Genomic DNA, 23,121 nt, shown 5'->3' on the forward strand with positions numbered 1-23,121 from the left:
CACACACACACACACACACACACACACACACTTTAAAACCATTTAAATCAAAACGTAACGTTTTCTCAGAGGCAGAATCACTAAAGAACATTCCAGCTGTAACTTTTAGCAAAATTACTGGCAGAGATCTAAAAGTGTCAATTACTTTGATACAGCAACATAATAAAAAAAGATCTGACCTTAATATAAAAATAAAATAGCGTACAAGTCTCCAAAAACGGTGCATGTCTTCAAAAATTCTACAAAAAAAAAAAAAATGGTTTCCATCTAGGGTCTTATCCTACATTCATAGTAAGGGCTCACAGTGCTTGTTGTATTAACAAAAAGTTAAAGAATCCTATCCCCACACCCTAGGGTAAACAAGTAAAATGGGCTAACAACCTTAGATGACAGATACAGAGAAGGCTTGAGAGACCTGAAGTTTGCCAGTCCATCTTAGAGATCATAAAAGGAGGGCAGGGCACCAGAATGCAGGCTTTGTTAGTTTCCATTCAACCTTCATTGTTCAGTTATGCCTTTACCACTGCTGTAAGGCCTGGGGCCACAGTGGCTGCCAGCAAAGCATAGGGTAGACTGTATACACAGAGGATGGTAATGGCCTCAGACACGGCTCACTGGGAAGGCCTCCTCCTCCTCCATGTGATTATCAGGGCCATCAATCCAACAGCCACCTACTTATCACAGGTCACCCATTCTGCTTGCATTGGCTTCCCCTTCCCCTCAGAATGCAGAGCTTCCAGATGCTTACAAGGCACTGGTAATCAACGTGCAGGGTTGACAAAGGCAATGACGTGCAGGGTGACAGCGCTTCTCTCAACGTATGCGTGATAAAGGGGAGGCCATAGACGGAAAACAGAGGCCAGCCCCAGACTCAGTAGCAACATCAGTAGCACTTTCTAATAAATATAGACCATCTAAACCACTGCTCAACAAAATGCAATGGGGTTACTAAATTTGGGGTCTAATGTGTGAGGCCTTCAGAACTCTTACTGCTGAGTGCCCCATGGAGAAGACTAGGGGCTTAGATTAGGCAATGTTCCCATCCATCTCTCCAAACAGGAAGCAAGACTTCTACCACCTATGGGACACTGAGTCCAAGTTGAGCATGGCTAGATTCCATTGGATGGGTCAGAAGAAATAATCAATTTGGTTTTCCTGTGAACATTCACATTCAAATGTACTGAAGCAGATGAAATTAGAAGCGAAAGTTAATAGGTCATAAAGCGCTGTATACAACGGAATAGTATTGAACGCTTAAAAAGAAATGAGCTATCAAGGCATAAAAAGACACAAAAATGTAAATGCAGATTGCAAGTAAAAGAAGACAATCTGAGAAGTCTGCACACTGATTGATTCCAACTATGTGACATTCTGGAAGACAAAACTCTGGAGACGGTACAAAGATCAGTGGTTGCCAGGACTTGAACGGGGAGAGGGGATTCAGGAAATAGAACACAGAGGAGTTTTAAGGTGAGAACACCCCACATTCTGCCATGATAATTCAGATACATGTTACATGTTCTTCAAAACCCACAGAATGTACAATATTCAGGAAACCCCCTAATGGGAACTACCCACTTCCTAGAAGGATGTGTTGGCATCAACTGACTGATTGCACCAGATCCAATGTTCATAGTCAGTGTGTGTGTGAGTTGGGGCATGGGTAAGTGAGGATGCTGGGTTTTGTTTTGAACCTAAAGTTACTCTAAAAAAGAAAGTTCAAGTACTTGTACTTTAAAAAAAAAGAATCACAAAAACATCATTGTGTAACCTGAAAATACAGGTCAAATGTCACCCTTACAAACATAAAAAAATTCACAATAGAGTTTATACATTTTCTATTTGTACATTTAAAATAAAATCTGTAATAAAAATATATTTTAAAATTCTGGGAAATACTTTGTATTTTCTAATAAAACTCAACGTGCGGCTGCATTAGTTGGTTGCATAATAAAATGCTGCTTTATAATGCTGAGGAATTGAGCACTGGCAAAGGTTGCCATGGGGTCCAGGGAAATGTAGCAAAGTTAGGAAGCTGGCCCGGGTGCCCACTACAAGGAACCAGACCAACCCTCTTACGAAGGAAGTGTGTCTCTGGAATTCAGTGCTAAGTACAAAACCACTTGAGTGGAATAACCTTCATGACCACATTCCTCATTCAGAGTCCAATTGGCAGCTTTCACATCCAGGTAAGATGACACACTAGAAGCACCCCCTGTATGACCAGGTTAACAAGAATTCAAGTTGGCACAAGAAAGAACGGACTCCATCCCCAAGACAGAAAGAGGAAGGATTTGGGAAATTCACAAATGTGGCAGCAAGAGGAGAAGACGGGAGACCAAGACGGGCAACACCATGAAGAAGCTGAGCCGAGCTCGGCTTCACATGGGAGGCTCCATGGTCAGGTGGGAGGGATAACTTAGACAACTATCTGGTACATTTTCCCAACTATCAAGGCGATTATCAGAGGAGATATGTGTAGTCTTATTGTGGACCATGGATTGAGCAACGCTTAGCCATTCTTCTGTAAGTTGTTTTAGGTCACCAAAGATTCTGGTAGCTTAGGATGTTATGATGTTAAGAATGATAAGCAATAAATCCACTGGAAAACAGCCAACCCATGTCTTTTATTATGCTATTGAAAGTATTGAGAATTATATCCAGGCCTAAGACTATAGCTTGAGTGAAACACACTCCATCTGGAAGAGCTGTGATTGACTCCCAGACCACAAAACCAAATTATACTCAGACCAATTTCAAAATCAACACTAGAAAACAGTTGTTAACCCATCTTCCATGTAAAATAAAAATCAGATATTGATCTTACAGGTTTTACAAGGATGCTCAAAATACAGGGTCTTTTTGGAGGGGCAGGGGAATTACTCATTGTCCATGGCGCTTAGTTTCACAGTTTAAGTGGGTCACATGTACTTTGACCATCTTCATCTCCCTCCTTCCTCAGTCCTAATGGTTTCTCCCGTCTCCCTTCTGTGTCAAACATAAAAATGGTCTTGTCTATCTGTAGAAAGTCTAGGCTTCAAAATGAGAGAAAATATGTAGACTTTCTTTTTCTACATCTGTCCTACCTTTCTCATTATGATCTCATAATGACATTTTTTATATATATATATATATATATATATATATATATATATATATATATAAAATATAATATAAATTAACAGGTTAGTAGGGTTCTTGGTCCACATCCTCCCATGTGTATCCTATAGCTTTAGTCTCTAGTCCACACAGTCAAACAGGAGGGGACATCTGTTTATGACAAAGTCTGTAAGAACTGTGTCACATCTGCCTGCCCAGACCTACCATTCCACTGTCTTATAAAGGAAATTTAATATTCAGTCACACAAGTCCAAATAACCGTCTAACCAGCACCTCATGCTGTAACTCATTTCTTTGCAGGAGCGGAACACAGCATCCCTCTCTATAGATGTAAAACACCCTTCTATTTTGAAAAGAAGCATAAACTGCCAAGGATATTTATTCCTTAACTAGACACAGAGTAATAACTTTTAAATCCTCTCCCCTTCACAGGAGAGGGAAAAAACATTGCAGAAATATATTAAATCCCAAATTACAAGATAATAAAAGAAAATTTTTTGATTGCCTGCAGTCCTTGTCAGAATCAAACATGAAAGAAGAGGTTACTTGGAAGCAAAAGTATTGTTGAACTCTTTTATTCACTAGTCCGTTTCTAGACCCAGCCCAGATTCCAGAACATTCTAAGCACCAATGACTTTTATTCACTCTTTTGAGCAGATACATTTTGAATATATCCAAACAATTTTTTAAAAATCAAATGGATATATTAACGGAAAATTAAGTCAACAAAAAATTCACATAAATCTGGTGACACCGCAGGGAAATCTGCCTTCTCGTGAAGCTCCAAGTAGATTGGTGATATTGTCATACAGCAGTAAAAAGGAAAAGCTCCCCAGAGACACTTGAGGCGGCATTAGTGAGCACTCGAGGGCCATTCACAGTGCTCCACAGTGTGATTCTAAGAACACCCACAGGCCTCCATGGCTGCTGCCCGTGTTTGCACTACAAAACCTCAAGCTGCGCACAGGTTTCATACAGGCTATAAATATAGGTGATTATCGCCTCCGTGTCTAGGATACGGCAATCTGACCCAAGGGGAATGAAAACAGTTGACAGTCAATGCACCATACCAGAAGAAAGGCAGCCAAGGCCTGCAGGCACCCCATCATTACCCGAACAAGACCCGAACAGCAGCTCCCCGAAGAAGACATAAAGAAGCCGAGAAAAATCCATGTGGGGAAAATACAAATGGGAAGACCTCGGGCCAGAAGTGTTGAGATTATATACCAGATATTAAATTTACAAGAAACCTTCTAAAGACACACTTCCTGGGTACCCTCCTACTCTTCCAGAACTAACACTGCCACTGCAGTTTTCTGTTTTAAAAGTCATGCTTCTAGAGTCTTCTTGCCAATTACTCCCCTCTTTTAAGCAACTAAAGACTAGCCACCAACCTTGGGACTGCCAGCAGTTTTCCCCTGATTTCTTCAGCCAAAGGAGTCTCATTTCCTTCCAACCCACAATTAGAAAGTCGTTTGGACTACAAGTAATTGTAAACAATTTAATGATTGTATATTGGTAAATACTGGGATTTTTAATGTTAGCCAACGACTTCAGAAAGATTTGTAGGCTCTACACCACCCCCAAATAACCCAGTGATAGACAAAAGGAAATTGAACAAACACAGTTAAGCTAATGAGAAACAACCTACACATATTTTTCCTAATGTCTGAGTTAAAGTCTCATCGTTAAGTGTTTGTGGGTCCTCTGACTCTGTTCATGTGCTAAGATCAAACAATTGTACACTGTCCTCTCCACTGCACACTGTCCTCTCCACTGAGGTTTCACTTTCTGGGTCATTATGACCATAAGTCACTTCCTAGTCTTCTCACCTCCCACCCAACAACTGTATCATCCTACTGATCCCTGCTGGAAAGCACTAAACTAAATGATTCATGTCCAATGTCTCCGGGTGGTTGTCCCTGAATTGAGAAGCCTGGAACTCAATGTTGACACCTTGGCAGTGGGTGGAAGAGAAGCCATCCTATCCCAGAGTCACACATAGTTTAAAACACAGACAGGGCCTGGGGGTGGAGCATGTTTCCTGATATCCATAAAGCCCTGACTCCAGCACCATAGAAACTGCGCATGGTGGCACACACCTATAATCCTAGCACTGCGGAGAAAGGGGCAGGGGGATCAGAATTTGTCATCCTCAGCCACATAGGGATCAGAAGTTCAAAGTCATCCTCAGCTACATAGTGAGTTCCAGGTCATAGGAGATCCTGTCTCAAAACCACCACCACCACCACCACCACCACTGTGTAGATGATGATCGGCCCATGATACCCAGTGACACTTGAGGTGCTTGAGTCACATGGTCCTGACTTCTGTGAATTAACAGTCAAACAATGCTTTTGTAAGCTTTTAGGATGTCTTCATCACTTGTAGGCACCCTTAAATGGAAAGGAGGTTCTGTGGAATAATGGAATTCCTTTCATTATGATCTAACAGGGATGACATGGATAATTGGTTCTCAATAGAACCTTCCAGTTGCACAATGACTCCTACGTCTTCAGAGCTGAAAATTCCTCCCCTATAGAGAAATAAATATATAATGTGAGTTTTAAAGTCACACATATTTGTAAAGAATGTCACTGCAGTGTTATACTGCTTGTTTTTGTAGATCAAAATCAAATACATAGCCAAACCCTAGCAAGCTTTTGATGGGGACAGTAAGGGGCTCTATCTGCATGTGAGCAGCAGAACGGGTTAAAAGGAGCTCTGTGTGCGGTTGATCAAGATGTAAAGATAAGTTAGTCAGGTTGTGCATCATCTCCAAACCAAGAGAATAAAACATGGAGATGTGGTTATTTGATGTCTATTATGATATAATTTACTCAATCATGCTCATCCCTTGATAAAAGTTACTTTCTAGGCAAATCTAGGCCAGCTTCATGAAGTATTTTTTTCAAGTTCCTGTTTTGAGTTTCCACCTAGTGCCATAGGCACATTCCTGGAAAAGTAGCAAAGCCAGAACACCTCTTTCTCAAGCATGAGTAGAAGGAAGAAATACTGAATATTAGCTTTGTAGCAGCTTCTAGTCTGGTCACACTACAACTGTGACTTCACTGATTTCTCTTCAAAGAAACTTCAGAGGTAGGCACTAATTCAGCTTTAAGGACATGGGGGGTGGGGGGGCAGGGCAAGTCATTTTCTCACAGACACATAGAGGGTTCCATCTGAACCTGACTCTGCTCACTTCACTGCCTGGGGTCTGTTTTGTTCCACACCTTCAAATGAGATCCTATCCCCCAATTGTTTCCATGTGGTTTCATGTCATTTACAGATGAGTCTTCCCACATCTTCATATACTAAGTGCTCTTCGTGGGAACTACAGCCAGGTTTGGGTGGATACCCAGCACAATGTCCACACTGAAAGATCACTAGATCAGTGGATGTGCTCTGTGACTTAAACAATGCTTTCCTTAGAAAGAATTTGGATAGTCAGATAATACCTTCCAGTATAGTCACAATGAAACCACAATGAACAAGAGGCAGCAGTCGCTTGTACAACGTGAATGCACATGCTGAAAAGGGAGGAGAGGTGCTTCAGGCACACGATAGCACCTAGTAATATGGAGAATGCCAACACTTGCATCAGTGCCTGAATTGTCATCAAAGCATGTCATAGCCAGTGGCGCCTATGTCAAAAACCATGGATGCAAACATTGCATGGATCGTTTCTGAGGCCCCGTGCTGGCATAATGCTGAGTATAGAACATTCATGGTTATTATAAGTTCTTATATTAGGGAAAGCGGGGCTCCCTCTGTCCAATAGTTATGCGATCAGTAACAGAATCCAAAACAACTGTGCATCTCTCACAGGGAGCCAGTGAAGGAGGGGGAACCCAGAGCAGGTGTGTGTCTGCCTGATGAATAGTCCATTAAGAAAGAAAGACAGAAAATCAGCAATAGTCAGAGGGGTGCAGAGAGTACAAGAGCTGCCACCATAACTGGTGAGACCAATTCAGCCCTGAAAGGAGGCCCACAATGAAACATGTCTCCATCAACTCCATAGACCTGGTGCGTCTCGTACTCTGAGTGAGATTATCTTACAAGCACACACTTTAGGAAAGAACCATCGTGCAACAGAACGCAGGATCGCTTCCACGTCAAGCTCCACACAAGGTATTAATCATTAGCTAGCTAAAACAGGCAAAAAGCAGCTCTCCCACCACAGAGCCAACTAATTATCCTTCATAACTCTTTTGAGAAGCAAATGTAGCTGTAAACGCTCAAGTGAAAAAAACGTGTTAAATGCGTTTGGGGTCTAGACTTTGCCAAGAAAAAGAAGAGAGTCTAAGTGCACAAAATCCAAAGACCTTCCTAAAGCAGAATTTCAAATAGAGGTTTAAAAAAAAAAATGCTCACCCTCACATTTCAGTGCATCTTGTCTTTAGAATTTGATGTCTGTGTCATCCGCTGAGCGCAGATACCGCTGTATAATCAGGACGCACATGTGTGATACGGTGAGGTGCGCTAACCAAAACAAATAAATAAATTACTAAAAAGTGGGGAAATGCTTTTCCTTTGAAAGAAGAAACGTTGTAAATGCCATCCTAAGCTCACTATACCAGCACAAAACCCCCAAACCGGGTGAGTCAAGGAACCGAACAGAAAGCATAGGTGTTTAGCGGGGACCCCAAAGCCATGGATGCAGGCACCATGTAGAACGAGCAGGCAAACATGGGTGAGGGAAATCCAGGGCTGCCTGTACAATACATACAGATTTTTTTCAAATGTAAATTTGAAAGTGAATGCTGCTATTATGCCAGCAGCATAAAGGGAAGTGTAACGAGGCTGCTCTGCTTCCCTTTCAACACAAGGCCCACAGAGAGGGAGGGATGTGAAAAGCCAATTCTTCGCTGCTCCTCTATCAATTGCACCCAGTTCTACCCCCGTGACACAGCCCCACTGCAGAGACCACTCGGCAGCTAGTGAGCATCGTGCAGAGAAGACATTCTGAGGTCTTCCCAAGGAAGGCGGGGGAAACCTGACGGGCTTAAGAAGACCTTGGGGTACTAGTTTATTCACCCCTCTGTATAAAACTGTTTCTTCCCAAACTCTGATCATTGTGATCTAGTAGAATTACCCTGCGCCCTTGTCTGGTCTTGTCAGGATAACCAACATGAAGTGCAAGGAATAAATACGTTCTTCAAGTGTTACAGCCTACGCTTACAATCTGTCAAAATGTAGAGTTGTGGGGGGGGGGGGAAGTTATGCGCTTTGACTGCATGCATCCGTCACTAGCTATCACTCTTCCCGAAGACAGGACAGAAGTCAACAAGAAAACATGAAAATCTCAAAGGAAGTGGCTGGGCCTTTGCTCAGAGGACCTGTAACATTGAGCACAGCATGGATTCCTTCCCTCCTCATCACTTTCAGGTAAAAGACACCAAAACTAAGAGCTCAGATCTAGAAATAAAGAAAATTAACGTTCACTGCATAAATATGTAAAAGCCACTTATGAGTAAAACCTCATGTTCAGATCCATACAAGGTCAGTGTTGGGGAATAAACAGCATGTACCCACAAATAAGAACTCACTAATACATTTTGTTGCATGTGTAAGAAATATCAGTGCCGGTCCTTTAAATGCTCCAAGAGTTCAGTGTCATTCCATACCAAACGCCAATCCTTCTTCACTCAGAGGACTTCACGTGTTCATTCCATAAGTTAATCAAATCAATATTTATTGAGATCCGCTATACACATCTTTCTATGTTCTACTGGCAAGGTACATAGCATAAAGATGAATGTGGCTGGCATGCAGAAGGACATACAAAAAATACATGTGAGAATTAGTACAATTATCTATAGAAAAGGTATGATCCAAATGGATGACAGACTTGGAAACACCAAGAAAGCCAAGACTGAAATTATCTTCTAGGTTTTCCTCTTCTTCTTTGGGTGCACATTGAGTAAGAAAGCACAAAATCCTTGATTCTGGAAATCTTAAATATTCAAAAAGAGACAGGTCAGATAATCAGTTTTTAACTGTTTTACAGCTTCAAGATGATTTGTCTAACCCAATTCTTTTAGAAATCCTGATATCTAATTGAGATAAAAAGAGACATTTCATGAATACAAATTTATTTTACACCACGAGTTTCTAACAATTACCGTTTAAGTAAACAGGGCTTTTTTTTTTCCCTGTAAAGAGAACAGGGGTGGCAGAGGATTGGTTGTATCCTTCCATGGTGCTCATCATCTGATTCATTTCTGGTTTGGAATTTTGAACACTAAGAAGAGTCTGATTCATACACCTCAGTGATGGAAAACAGTAACGTTTATAGCTCCTTTGAAATCTCAGGTTATTCTCCCAGCAAAAGGAGACAGCAGGGAGAAGAAGCTGCACCACATAGTGTGAACCAAAACACAATCACTCATTAGCACAGATTGTGACAGAACCAGTGGTCACAACCAGATACCATTTCCCATGCTGCACATGTAGGTTCCCTTTCATGACAACATTTAAACTCAAATCAAACCTTTGATACTGTCCCAAGCCATAGAATCACCTAAGATGAGTAAAATTCTCAATCTGAAAGCTCCTCCGCCCCCAATGATCTCACTGCTGTCAGATAATCAAGGTTGACACAGCACACGAATGTTGTTTATACACCTAGGATTCCAACAGTGTATGCCACCGGCAGATCTGCTGGCCCTTGCTTTCCTTCATTTCCTCCCAGTGCTCCTGCTCCTCCTCTCCACTGCTGTTCTGACCCAGAGCGATCCAGCCAATCATCTCTTTACGCTTCATAGTGCGCCTGCTATAAACGGAAATCATCAAGGTAACATCTGAGAGCTGGAAGAGGGCCACCTGGAAGACAAAGGTCTCTTTATAGACAGGATTGGGTTGGCCACGCCGAATGGACGTCTTGCATCGGGACATCTCTTGACCCACACAGTTGAGGAGGAAAAGTTTTCCATATGTATCTACCGGAAAAGCAAACAAGAGAAGGGTGAGAAACCATCAGCGCTTTGCACTGCACTGGCTAAGTTGTCATCTTTAACATTGCCTTCACATTTCTCTATGCAATGGTATTCTTCAGGCCTGGTCTTTGCTGCTGGATCACCACATCTTGCATAGATTATTAAGGAAAAGAATTGTTGTTTTATGTCTATTGTTTGCATATACCTCATAGTCTGACTCACACGTGAAGTGCACTAGAGCCTCTCTTTTTACAGAGTATGTATGGAGGTGCACAGGCACATGTGCGAGAGGAGCCATGTGAACTCAGAGTCTTAATTTATGTATTAGATTTGCATTCCTTTCTCCATACGTGGGACATTCTTCCATAGTCAAATTATTGTGTTATATCTTGGCTGAAGTGTATCTTCTCTTCTTGCTCTCCATATAGTCTACCCATTCTCTGGACCATCGTATGCTAGAACTCTGGCCCACAAGCTTCATGCCTACTCCCCTGTGTGCTCCGCCAATATTCTGATATCCCAGAGGCCATCACCTTCCCCTAACCTCTATTAACACAGTTGAATTAGCAACACTTTACCCAGAATCCTTGCTGACTCCGCCTCACCAGCACCTCATTTCACCCTAGGCCAGCACTCATCATCACTGTGTGGTTTCTTGTCTGCAAACTGCCAGTCTCTCAAAGGAAAGAAAAGAAGTTGCTTTGCTTAGCACAGAACCCCCATGCCTGGCCTAGTACCTGATGGGGGCTAGACTTTCAACAACTATTTCATGATGAATACTCATGAACAGACAAAAAGTTAAACCTTTGTTTTCTTCCAATCTCACGTTTTTCAAACAAGAAACTAAAGCAAAACCACCCATTTTAAGACCCTGATACTAAAATACTGTGAAGTACTGACTAATTCCTATTTTTAGTTGCCAAAAGGAAAAGAAAGCATCCAAATTTTACTAACGTCATCTACTTTGCTAAAATTTTGAATGCATCACTACAAAGAAAATTAGCCCCACAAATATATGTAATTAAAATTACTTCATTGATAATTTTTAGACTTTTAACAAAAAGCTTTGCTTCTAACTTAGATACATGATACCATTAAAAGAAAAATAAATCAAAATGTTTAGGTGTTCCTAAGTTTCCTCTGCCTGTACTCTGTTCAGTGCAGGCAGAATCATTGAGTTTGCAGCTCACTTCCCCAGCTAAACCACCAGTCAAACTTTTCAAAAGCGTAAACCCAGATCTCTGTAATTTCCTCTCAGAGCATTGTGAGGTAGGAAGCAAATTACAACCTACGTTTCTCTTTGTACGTTGATCTTTTTTTCTATTCCGGGTTGATGTGTTATTTTATGCACTTATCTGCTGAGAAACACAAGGTGTGAGATTGCACTTCAGGTGTGAAAACACTTCTCTGTCTCAGAAACAGGGCTCTCCACTCCCCAAACTGTTCCACGGAAAAGCTGTCAACAGACCCACAATGGGAAGGAGCCTGGGCTTCTGCAGCTGTACAGCAGCAGCAGGGACCCTGTACGAAAGTGCACCACAGGCACAGATCTGCTCAGGCGGTTCTGCCAGTTAGAGAGCAGCGGGGATGAAGTTAATATTTCAAATGAAGACTTGTTCATTTTGCAAAGAAAATTCTGAACTTCAGCCTGTCTCAACATAGATCTCTTTTCTTGTAATTACAAGAAAGGCCTCTTACCACTAACATCACCACTGACTATGTGTCATTGACACATAGCACCAAAAGACCATTTTATAAGCAATCCAACGCAGGGGCACCCGACCAAAGGAAGGGATACTGTCCAGCTCAAAAAGGGAAGCTTTAATCAAAGTGCCCAGGAATTTCTGCCTATTTGAAACTGGCGGATACACAACTAGAATCTTCTGGGGTCCCACAACTGACTCCAATGAACACCAGACCAGTAAGACTGGGTAGAGAAAGGGTCCAGTTAGCCAAATACCCAACTTAAAGAAGTCCTATTTTATTCTTATTTTGTTTCTTTGGAAATCGATCACAGAAGCTTTAAAACATTGAGCAAAAATTTATCTTATGAAGATTCAGAAATCTTTACAGTATCTTTAATAACTCAGACCCTTCATCGAAGGCTTAAATGGGTCAGAATCCCTCAGCGGTTCAGTGACTTGTCTCACCATTTGTCTCATGGCAAAAGGACAATTAACATTTTGGGTATTTAAAGAAAAGCATGCATCTACATTAGAAACAGAAATTGTAGTTAAAAGTCTGAAAATGGTCACTGAAGTGACTCTGGTAATATATATATTTTTTAATTTTATCTATAATAGCTCACAATCCCAATTTATCAAGACACAGAAGTATGTCATTTAGAGCATAGAAGGCATTTACCCCAAAGAAATAAAAAGTCACAGAAAGAACCCATTCAAAATACTTGCTCATTCACAACCCACCACTATTGCCCAGTGAGCCTCCAAGGATGCAGTATCAACTAATGCACAGTGAGCTGCCAGGGATGTTGTACCGACTAATGTACAGCGTGCGTGCCTTAAGGGATGGTCTACCAACTACTACAGGGTGATCTTCCAAAACAGGAGACGTCTGTGTGACTCAAATGTCTGGGACGCAGGTCAAGTGAAAGGAAGTTGGCCATTTAACTCTGTTCCTTTTCAGTATGTTAACACTTATAAAGCATTTTAAATACATATAAGAAATAGAAGCTAATATCACGGGTTCCCATTTGGGATCTTTAGTAGTTTTCACATTTGTTACTGATATTTTCTGGGTTTTGTTTTTTTTTAAGACGTAAGAAGCTGGGCATAATGGTTCACATCTGTAATTCCAGCACATAAGAGCCACGGAAGAAGGGTTGCTATGAGTTTGAAGCTAGCCTGGACTTACTAAGCTATACAGTAAAACTGTCTCAAAACATATTGACAATTCTTAAGCAGCCCTCTTTGGCACGTTCAACTTCTAAAGTTGTAGTTTATCATTTCCATGTGTGCTTATAGATCTTTACCACATGTCAACAAACGAAGTCAAAAACATATTTAATGGTTGTTTTGTACATTAACATATTTATCACTCTGGTGTATATCTTCCCAAATCATATTTTTTTCTTTTTTCTTTCTTTCTTTTTTTTTTTTTTTGGTAGCCATGCAGCAGTTTAGTGATGAAAATATATCAATATTTTATTATACAGCAGAAATACATTGTCAACCAAAAGCACACAAACATCTTTAAATGAAAACCTGTAAACAATGGCAAACAATTTTAGTGGAGAGCGCTAGCTTAGCCAAGTGCTCTCCTGAGCTTGCATTTCCATATGCTACACTTTGGATATGTGTTATAATAGAACATACTTTTGAGAGATGGCTCATGTACTTGGAAAAGACAAATATAATCAACATATAACATAGCCAGTGACAACCAGCACCCAGTTAAATATACTTTTCACTCAACTTTAAATTTTAAATACTATCTCTATATGTGTGAGACAGAAAGATAGACAGACACATTTGTTTTCCATATGTACTGTTCTGATGTATTAATGAACAGCAGCTTGTTTACCCATTTTCATAAAGGACATTTGTTTGTAACAGCCACGAAACACAAAGGCTTCAACAAATGTTTTTCTCTATTTGAACCATACTAGTAGTCAACAGTCACTCCCAGGGATGTGGTGAATGCCTGTGTTCTTTAAAAGTCTAAATAGGACATCTTTGCTACTTGTATTCACTGACAATATTTTCTCCCTGTCAGTGGCTTCCTTCTTGCTGTGTTTAAAGTGACTTCCATAGTACCTGAAAATTTATTTTGAAGTCTATAAATGTCTTTTCTCAGAGAATTCTTTCTTATTTAGTTAGTTTTACAACTAAAACGGCCTACCCAAAGTCCATACTCTCTTGTAGTTTCCTCTAGGAATCCCAGTTTTTCTCCTTTGATGTTTATCTGGCTAAAATTAATATTCTAGCAAGAGATAAAGAGCTAATTATTTTTTTATATAAGAAGTAGTATTCAGTAAATTATCCAACATATAACCTACGACCATGTTCAGCCAGTCTTCAGGTTTCATGCTTGAAAATATTTATTATCATCATCTTAAAATATGCCTTTCTGTTTTGGGTAATCTTTATGTCATGTTTAAAATGTATCTTTGTGCTTAATATAGATTGATCCTTATATCACCTTTAAATTGCACATAAAATTCAAAACCATCCTATCCAGTTTAGATAGATAGATAGATAGATAGATAGATAGATAGATAGATAGATAGATAGATAATAGACAGACAGACAGACAGACAGACAGAGGCCAGTGAGATGGCTCAGTAGATGCATATGCTTGCTACCAAGCCTGACATTATGATTTTAATTCCCCAAAACCCACGTGGTGGAAGAGAGAACAAATTCCCTCAAGTTAAGGAGGGAACAAAGTCCCTCAAGTTATACTCTGTTCATGAGTTCTCTCTCTCTGTGTCTGTCTGTCTCTCTCTCTCTCTTACACACACACACACACACAAACACTACAACACACACACACACAATTAAAATATAATTTAAGAATTTTAAAAACGGTTGAAATTTGGGCTGGAACTGTACTAGAAATATAAACTAATATAGAAAAAGCTGATGTTTACGACATATAGAGTATCTTTGTCAATGAACATAGTCTATCTATCAACTTATCCACGTAGTTTCCTTCTGTTTTTTTTAATAAAATGTTTTACAATTCCTCTCATAATTTTCCCACTTGCCATAATTAAAGTTATTTTCTGATATCTTAGATGATGCATTGCCATTGTAATACTAATATTTTTAAACTTTGTTAATTTTTGCTGATGTATTTGAATACAACTGATTTAGTGCAAGTATTACTCTGAATCTGTTACAAATTTGTAGGTATCCTTGTGATTTAATGCAGGCAATCAGATTTTCTATATATAATGTTAGTTTTATTTCTTCCTTTCAAGTTTTACCTATTTTTGTTGCTATGTCTTATACTATTAAGCTGCCTGGAATGTTACTGTCAAGAAAGTTCCCTCTGGATACATATTAGCAGGTGCACATCTTTCTAAGATCTCTCCTGTACCAAAAAGACATAAAGCCCTAAAACTAAATTCCCCTAAATATCTTGCCAGTCAAACCCCAGTTAGACTCCACTAATGAATGCTATCCACAAGAGATCATCAAGTAGAAGAAAAGGGAAAATATAGGCATTTGTAGTTGGCACAGGAGAGTCTTGTCCGTTGTGTTCAGAACTCCTGATAAACAGTTTATATGTGCACACAGCACAGTCCCAGGATGTCTTATGTTTCAGATGACTAAAAACAATTTTCCTGACAATTATCCCCCAGCCTTCCAGTGCCTGATCTTAATAATAAGTATCCTCTGCCGTACTGTGCCTAGATAATTCTCTGTTTTCTAGACAAAAATCTGACTGACATGGGAATCAATCTTAATGGGAATGCTGCCTTCGTAAAAAGCAAGCATAACAATTGGCTTAGAAGTCAGGGCCAATTCATGAAGAAGGTAGGATCAGAGTGCAGAAAAATGGAGTGTGGTAATACATATCCTGAGGGTACAACTGCCATGCTGTTGTATCTTAGAAGGGGAAACACATGCCCACCCAACATGTGGCTCTAGGGAAAAAGGTCCTGAAAAAAACTCCAGAATTTAGAAGTGTGTGCTTTGGTGTGCTTGACTTAATTTAGGGGATGAGAGAAAAAAGAGAGCCTTGGAAAAGAACAGATTCAAGTAGAACTGACTCATGTAGAATTGACACATGTTAGAGGAAATAGAAAACATAAAAATTCAGACCTTTTAGTATTTGAAAATCCAGTTGTTTTACATCTACAAATAGTAAAAGGTAAATTTTTAAAGTATTTGTAAAACAAGGGCCTATTAAAGGTTGACAGGTGAATACTAATCTATGGTGAATATCAAATTAAAGCTGTAGCCTTCCTGCCAATTTAAAATGGCTGGGCCATGTGACTAAGTTCTTTTTTTTTTTTTATTGGATATTTTATTTTCAGTTTAGATTGTATCCCCTTACCACATTGCCCCCCTGCCCAGGAACCCCCATTCCATCCCCCATCCTCCTGCTTCTATGAGGATGTGGCCCCACCTACCCCCCCAACTCCCACCTCCCCACCCTCGAATTCCCCCATACTTGGCGTTCAGCCTTCATGGGACCACGGATCTCCTCTCCCACCTATGCCCAACAAGGCCATCCTCCCCTACATATACAGCTTGAGCCTTGGATCCCTCCCTATGTGCTCTCAGGCTGGTAGTTTAGACCTTGGGGAGCTCTGGTTGGTTGGTATTGTTGCTCTCCTCTTGGGGCCACAAACCCTTTCAGCTCCTTCAGTCTTCTCTCTAACTTCTCCATTGGGAACCCCTTGATCAGTTCAATGGTTAGCTGTGAGCATCTGCCTCTGAATATGTCAGACTCTGGCAGATCTCTAAGGAGCCAGCTATATCCAGCTATATCAGGCTCCTGTCAGCATGCCCTTCCTGACATCCACATCAGTGTCTACCTTTGGTGTCTGCACATGGGATGGATACCCAGGTGGAATGGTCTTCAGACGGCCCTTCCTTCCATTTCTGTCCCACACTTTGTCTCCATATTTGCTCTCTTGAGTATTTTGTTATTCCTTCTAAGAAGGACCAAAGCACCCACACTTGGTCTTCCTTCTTCATGAGCTTCATGTAGTCTGTGAATCTTGGCTATTTCAAACTTCTGGGCTAATATCCAATTAACAGTAAGCGAATACCATGTGTGTTCTTTTGTGATTGGGTTACCTCACTCAGGATGATATTTTTCTAGTTTCATCCATTTACCTAAGAATTTCTTGAATTCATTGTTTTTAATAGCTGAGTAATACTCCATTGTGTAAATGTACCACATTTTCTGTATCCATTCCTCTGTTGAAGGACATCTGGGTTCTTTCCAGCTTCTGGCTATTATAAATGCTGCTATGAACATAGTGGAGCATATGTCCTTGTTATATGTTGGAGCATCTTCTGGGTATATGCCCAGGAGTGGTATAGCTGGGTCCTCAGTTAATGCTATGTCCAAATTTCTGAGGAACCGCCAGACTGATTTCCAGAGTGGTTGCACCATCTTGCAATCCCACCAACAATGGAGGAGTGTTCCTCTTTCTCCACATCCTCTCCAGCATCTACTATCACCTGAGCTTTTGATCTTAGCCATTCTGACTGGTATGAGATGGAATCTCAGGGTTGTTTTGATTTGCATTTCCCTGATGACTAAGGATGTTGAAGATTTCTTTAGGTGCTTCTCGGACATTTGAGTTTTCTCAGTTGAGAATTCTTTGTTTAGCTCTGTACGCCATTTTTAATAGGGTTATTTGGTTGTCTGGAGTCTAATTTCTTGAGTTCTTTGTATATATTGTATATTAGCCCTCACAGGCAGGAAGATGAGTGGAATAGAACTGAAGATCCAGAAATGAACCCACACACCTATGGTCACTTGGTCTTTGACAAAGGAGCTAAAACCATTCAGTGGAAAAAACATTTCCATTTTCAACAAATGGTGCTGGTTCAACTGGAGGTCAGCAAGTAGAAGAATGCAAATCGATCCATTCTCATCTCCTTGTACAAAGCTCAAGTTCAAGTGGATAAAGGACCTTCACTTAAAACCAAATACACTGAAACTAATAGAAGAGAAGGTGGGAAAGACCCTCGAATACCTAGGCACAGGGGAAAAGTTCCTGAACAAAACACCAATGGCTTATGCTCTAAGATCAAGAATTAACAAATGGGACCTCATCAAATTGCAAAGGCAAAGGATACTTTCAATAAGACAAAATGGCAACCAACAGATTGGGAAAAGATCTTTACCAATCCTACGTCCAATAGAGGGTGACTAAGTTCTTAATAGTGACATATAAGCAGCACTGTCCTCTTCAGTCATATCTACAGCCAGCCACTCCCATCCAAATATAATCTCTTTCACTGTCTCTCCCCCATGCCCAGAGAAATATGCATTTATGCCTCATTAAATTAAAAAAAAAAGTCTATGGTCCTTAGTAAGAGCTTAGAGGGAAATTATGTGACTCTATTTAGACCGTGGGGGAAAGATGCTTAGCATGTTAAGGTGCTGAGACAGTAGGGTCCATCTGTTACAGCATCATAGGCTAATCTATATTAACATATCTTATACATCTCGTGGGTTATTTAATTCATTAATAAATTGTGCATTTCATCAAATGCTCATGTTAAAACTATTGATTTAATCATATTTTTTTAAAAAAACTCTGTCAAAAATCTATTCACATCTGGTATAATCAGTCATGTTTTCTCATGAATGAGTTCATTTCCTCACCTTCCATATCATGAAGCTAGATGAGAAGAGAGTGGGGAAGGAGGAGGGGGATAGGAGGCACAGAGAGGCACATAGAAATATAAGCTTACCTCTTTTTATGTGCTAGACTTATTCTTGTTTGTTTCTTGTGATTGTTGATGCTTTGTTTGTGTTTACAATTTTAGTTTGTGCTACTTACTTTATATTTCCTGGACCTGTAAAATTATTTATTTATTTTATATCCAATGAACTGAATTTTATTTATTCTCGTAATTCTCTATATGGGGTTTTATCACGTAGCATGAATTGTTACCTAAAATGAATAGTTCTCCTTTTCCATTTTCCTAAATTTCAAAAATTTTAATAAGCTTCTGGAGAATATTTCTAGGTTTTTAAAAGCAAAATTTGTCAGAAGGCTGAGAAGATCTCCATATAGTCCCTGATTCCACATGCCTTGGCCTCCAAAGGTCTCCATGTTGATTAGTGTCCTTTAAAACATGACATCCGCTTAAACAGCCAACTCATGTATGGCCTATTAATTTAGCTTTATAATACCCTCTGATATCTTTGTAACATATTTTCTCAGTATTTGGAACATTTAGAAAGCAATTCTGAGAAAAAGAATAATTCTCACCACACGGGATATTGTTGTGCTTTAAGAATCATTGTAAGAACCACAGTGGAGCAAATCCGGGGTGAGATAGAGGACCTGCTATAAACCCACGCAGCTACAGCCACATGACTGCTGACAAAGATGCCAAACATATATTGTAGAAAACACAAGCTTTTCTGACAAATAGTACTGGAGAAGCTGGAAGTCTCCATCTGCATGAAGCTAGGTCTCTATCTTTCACTTTGTACAAAAAAATCAATTTGAAATGGATCAAAGACCTTAATGTAAGACTCTGCCCATGCTTGGGGAAAACATGGCAAGATATAGGTTCAGGTAGAGACTTTCATAAAAAGGACTTTAATAGCCCAGGAACAAAAGCCAAGAACTGACAAACGAGGTTCCATAGAACCACATCACTTTTCTACAGCAAAGGCGACAGTCAGACAAAGAGGCAGCCTCCAGAATGGAAGAAAATCATTACTAGCTACATGTCTGACAGAGGAGTAACTAAAATACCCAAAGAACTCAATGAAATAGTGAAAAACCAAACAACCCAATCAATGAGTGAGCTAATGGACTGAGCAGGCCGTGCTCAAGAGGCAAAGTACAAATGACGAATAGACACATTAAACATGTTCAACATATTTAGCCATCAGGAAGATGCAAATTAAAACTCTATTGAGACTCCATGTCACCTCATTCAGAGTGTCTGTCATCATGAAAACAAACAATAGATTCTGGAGAGACTGAGGGGAGGAAAACCTCTATACACTGCTGGCAGGGATGCAAACTGGACCAGCCATTGTGGGAATTGGTATGGACACTATAGTCCATTCATACGACCCAAGCATATAACTGAAGGGGTTGAATCCAGTAAGCCGCAGAAACACTATTACACCATGTTTACTGTAAAACTGTTCACCGAGCTAAGGGAAAAAAATGTTATCTATAAATAATAAATTTTTATACCGCCATAAAGAATGAAATTATGCTGTTTGCAGTAAGAAACAAAATGAATGCAACTGGAAATCATCCTATTAGGCAAAACAAGTCAGACTCTGAAAGACAAATATTGCCTTCTCTTCATTCATGGATCTTAGATTTTCTGAAAATGACAAAGCATCTCTCTCTCTCTCTCTCTCTCTCTCTCTCTCTCTCTCTCTCTGTCTGTCTTGAAAATAGAAGTGGAAAGGTCTAGTATGAAGGGGGGAGGAGACTGTGGACTGTTTGCCAAGTACATGGCATACTTACATGAAGTGTCTGTTATAATTGCAATGAATATACAATTAAAATAAATCTACCATCTTAACCACTGCTCTGTGGGACTGAATAGGAGAGGTCCTGAGACCATCACCACCACCTAACTTCAGAACTCTTCGACCTCTCAGAGGCTTGCATTCTAAGCACATTCAACACTAACCCATGCCCCTCTCTCCATCGACCCTGGCAATACATCCTGCTGCATGTCTCTGCAGTTCTTACTACTCTATGTTTCTCATGTCGACAAAATCATTCAATAAGTTTTGTATAGTTTATTTAAGAAGTACAGTGTCCTCTAGGTTTAAGTAGAGTTTGCTTTGGCGCATGGTAAAAGTCCCTTCCTTGTACAGGGCTAAGTGTGGTCTACTTTACGTAGTGTCATGTTCCACTTTGAACCCACCAGTGGACAAGTCTTTGCTTCCATGTTTAACTATTGTGGATAACATCAGTGTGAGCCTGGTGGTAAAATATCTCAAGTTTCTGTTGTCAGCTCTTTCGTGTATGTTCACAAGAGGACTGGCTCAATCTGACAATAATTCAATACATTTTTCAGAGTCATCTTACTGTTTCTCACTCCAGCTATCAATCAACGATGCAGAAAGGCTCACCTTTCCCACAGTCTGACTTAGTTACAACTCGGGAATTCTCGATTACAGCTATCCTCGCAGGAACTAAGTAACACCGCACTCCAGTCTATATTTGCATTTTCCTGTGACTGATGATCTTGACTGCACTTTCATACTCCTGATGGCCATTAGAATATCTTCTTTGGAAAGATGAGTACCCAAGTCCTGTACCCATTTCAAAAATCATACTTTTTGCTATTGAGTTTTTGAGTCTTAGGCTATGATATATATTAGATATTAATATTTTTTTCAAATACACGATTACTTCCCATATTTTGATTACTTTATTATTCTGCTGTTATATTTTATTTAATTTTCATGTGTACATGGGTGAATGTGTGTATATGTGTGTGTGCATGTTTGTATGTATGACTGTGTACCACAGTATTCATGTGGAAATCATAGGACAGTGTTCAGTGTTAGTCCCCACCTTCTACCTTGTTTTAAACAGAATCACCATCGTAACATTGGGATTAAGATACTCATGCTTCCACATCTCAATTTACATAGGTTCTGAGGATCCAAACTCAGGTCCCCATATGTGCACTGCAAGCATCTGCCCACTGAGCCATCTTGCCAGCTTTTTGCCTGCTCCTGCTTTTTGCTTCATGTTTGTGTATATTTAGCTGCCTGTGCCTTTAGTGCCAAATACACGAAATCATCGCCAAGTCCATCACTGTGATGATTTTTGCTGTTTTCTTCAAAGATTTTCATATTTTAGGCCTTATGCTGGGTTCTTTGATCCTTTGCAAGCTGCCTTTTGCCTATGATGTGAGGTATAGATTCAACTTCATTCTTTGGAATGTGTCCAGTTTTCCCAGTCCCACTATATATATCTTTGACATCTTTGTCAAAAAAATGAGCATATCTGATCATCTCTTAAGCAAATCAAGATCTTAAAATTGTTTGATTCCCAGCTCTCTTTCCCATCCTTGATATCACATCTGCACAGTCTTAGACTTCCACTATCTGAGTCGCAACACTGGTCATGTTTACTACTGCTCACAACACAATTCAGCAGGCTTACACTCATTCACAGACTTATCAATTCCTTCCTGAATCCATTCCACCCTTCTAATTTCTTTCTTTCTTCCTGACATATATTATTTAGTATTCTTTCAATGACTAAACCTTTTCAACTTTCAAGACAAACATCCATTTCTTCCTCTGTTCAAAGAACAAGCTGACACATTGAGTAGTGATCTTGTGAGGCTTCAGTATTGGCTCTGTGGTTGAGAAGTGCATCTCCTTAGTTAGTGTGCCCTCATCCTTCCACCAGTCACCAGGGGTTTAAAATGTCTTCATTCAGATATAATGGACAAACCATGTTGTCCTTTTTCCTTACTGCTTTTAAGATTTTTTTTCTTTAGACTAAACTCATGTATCTCTGGCTGGTCTGAACTTGACATGTGTATGACAAAGGATCATCTGTCATCCTCCACCCAAGTGTACATTCCACCATTCCTGAGGCTACCCAGAGGCTGAACTTGTGCATGCTGGGCAAACATTCTGCCAGCTTAATCCATCTCCCAGCCACTTCTAATAGTTTCTGACCTTGATTACTGTGATAACTAAGTGGATTTTCTAGAAAAAGAAAAATGACACAAATGCGTGATGCAGTACATTAGTGTCATATCTCAATCTTCATAAGAACTGACCATTAAGCTGGGTGGTGGTGCAGAAGCCTTCAATCTCAGAACTCGGGAGTAGAAGCAGACAAATTTTTGAGTTAGAGACCAGCCTGGTCTACAGAGTGATTTTCAGGATATCCAGTGCTACACACAGAAATCCTGTCTTGAAAATCCAAAACCATAGGTAGGTAGGTAGGTAGGTAGGTAGGTAGGTACGTACATACATACATACATACATACGCATACATAAACAGATGATAGATAGATAGATACATACATACATACATACATACATGCATACATACATAGACAGAGAGACAGACAGACAGACAGATAAGTGAACAGATGAATGAATGAATGAATGAATGAATGAATGAGTGAATGACCATTATTACAAGTACACAGTGGCTACTAAAACACTGTTTAACTGAAATGGTTCTAAAAGAAGCCCCATGTCCCATGCCTGCCCATGTTTGTCCACTCCTTCTTCTCTCTGCTCCATTTGTATGTTGTGCTATCATCTTTTACTTACTCCTCACAGAAAACAAGAGGCAGCTCTGATTTGCTTTTCTGTTTTTCGTTCCTCTCCTCTGCTATTGTGACTGCCTAACAAGGTTAACACACTGCTGCTG

The 23,121-nt window shown here is 40.0% G+C and overlaps 1 protein-coding gene across 5 annotated transcripts in view; it reads right to left on the reverse strand.

The window, feature by feature from the left end:
* Positions 1-8,336: 8,336 nt before the first annotated feature.
* Positions 8,337-23,121, reverse strand: part of Syt16 (synaptotagmin 16) — a 233,571-nt gene continuing 218,786 nt past the window's right edge. For 3 of the 5 annotated variants that reach the window (XM_076922003.1, XM_076922002.1, XM_076921999.1), the window contains one exon: positions 8,338-10,061. In XM_076922003.1, the coding sequence (XP_076778118.1) occupies positions 9,748-10,061 (314 nt within the window). In that variant the 3' untranslated portion in view covers positions 8,338-9,747. Of the gene's footprint in view, positions 10,062-23,121 lie in introns of all 5 variants that reach the window. The other 2 variants (XM_076922000.1, XM_076922001.1) reach the window with 1 other exon arrangement.

Source organism: Arvicanthis niloticus, chromosome 23 (assembly GCF_011762505.2).
Source record: "Arvicanthis niloticus isolate mArvNil1 chromosome 23, mArvNil1.pat.X, whole genome shotgun sequence".
NCBI lineage: Eukaryota > Metazoa > Chordata > Mammalia > Rodentia > Muridae > Arvicanthis > Arvicanthis niloticus.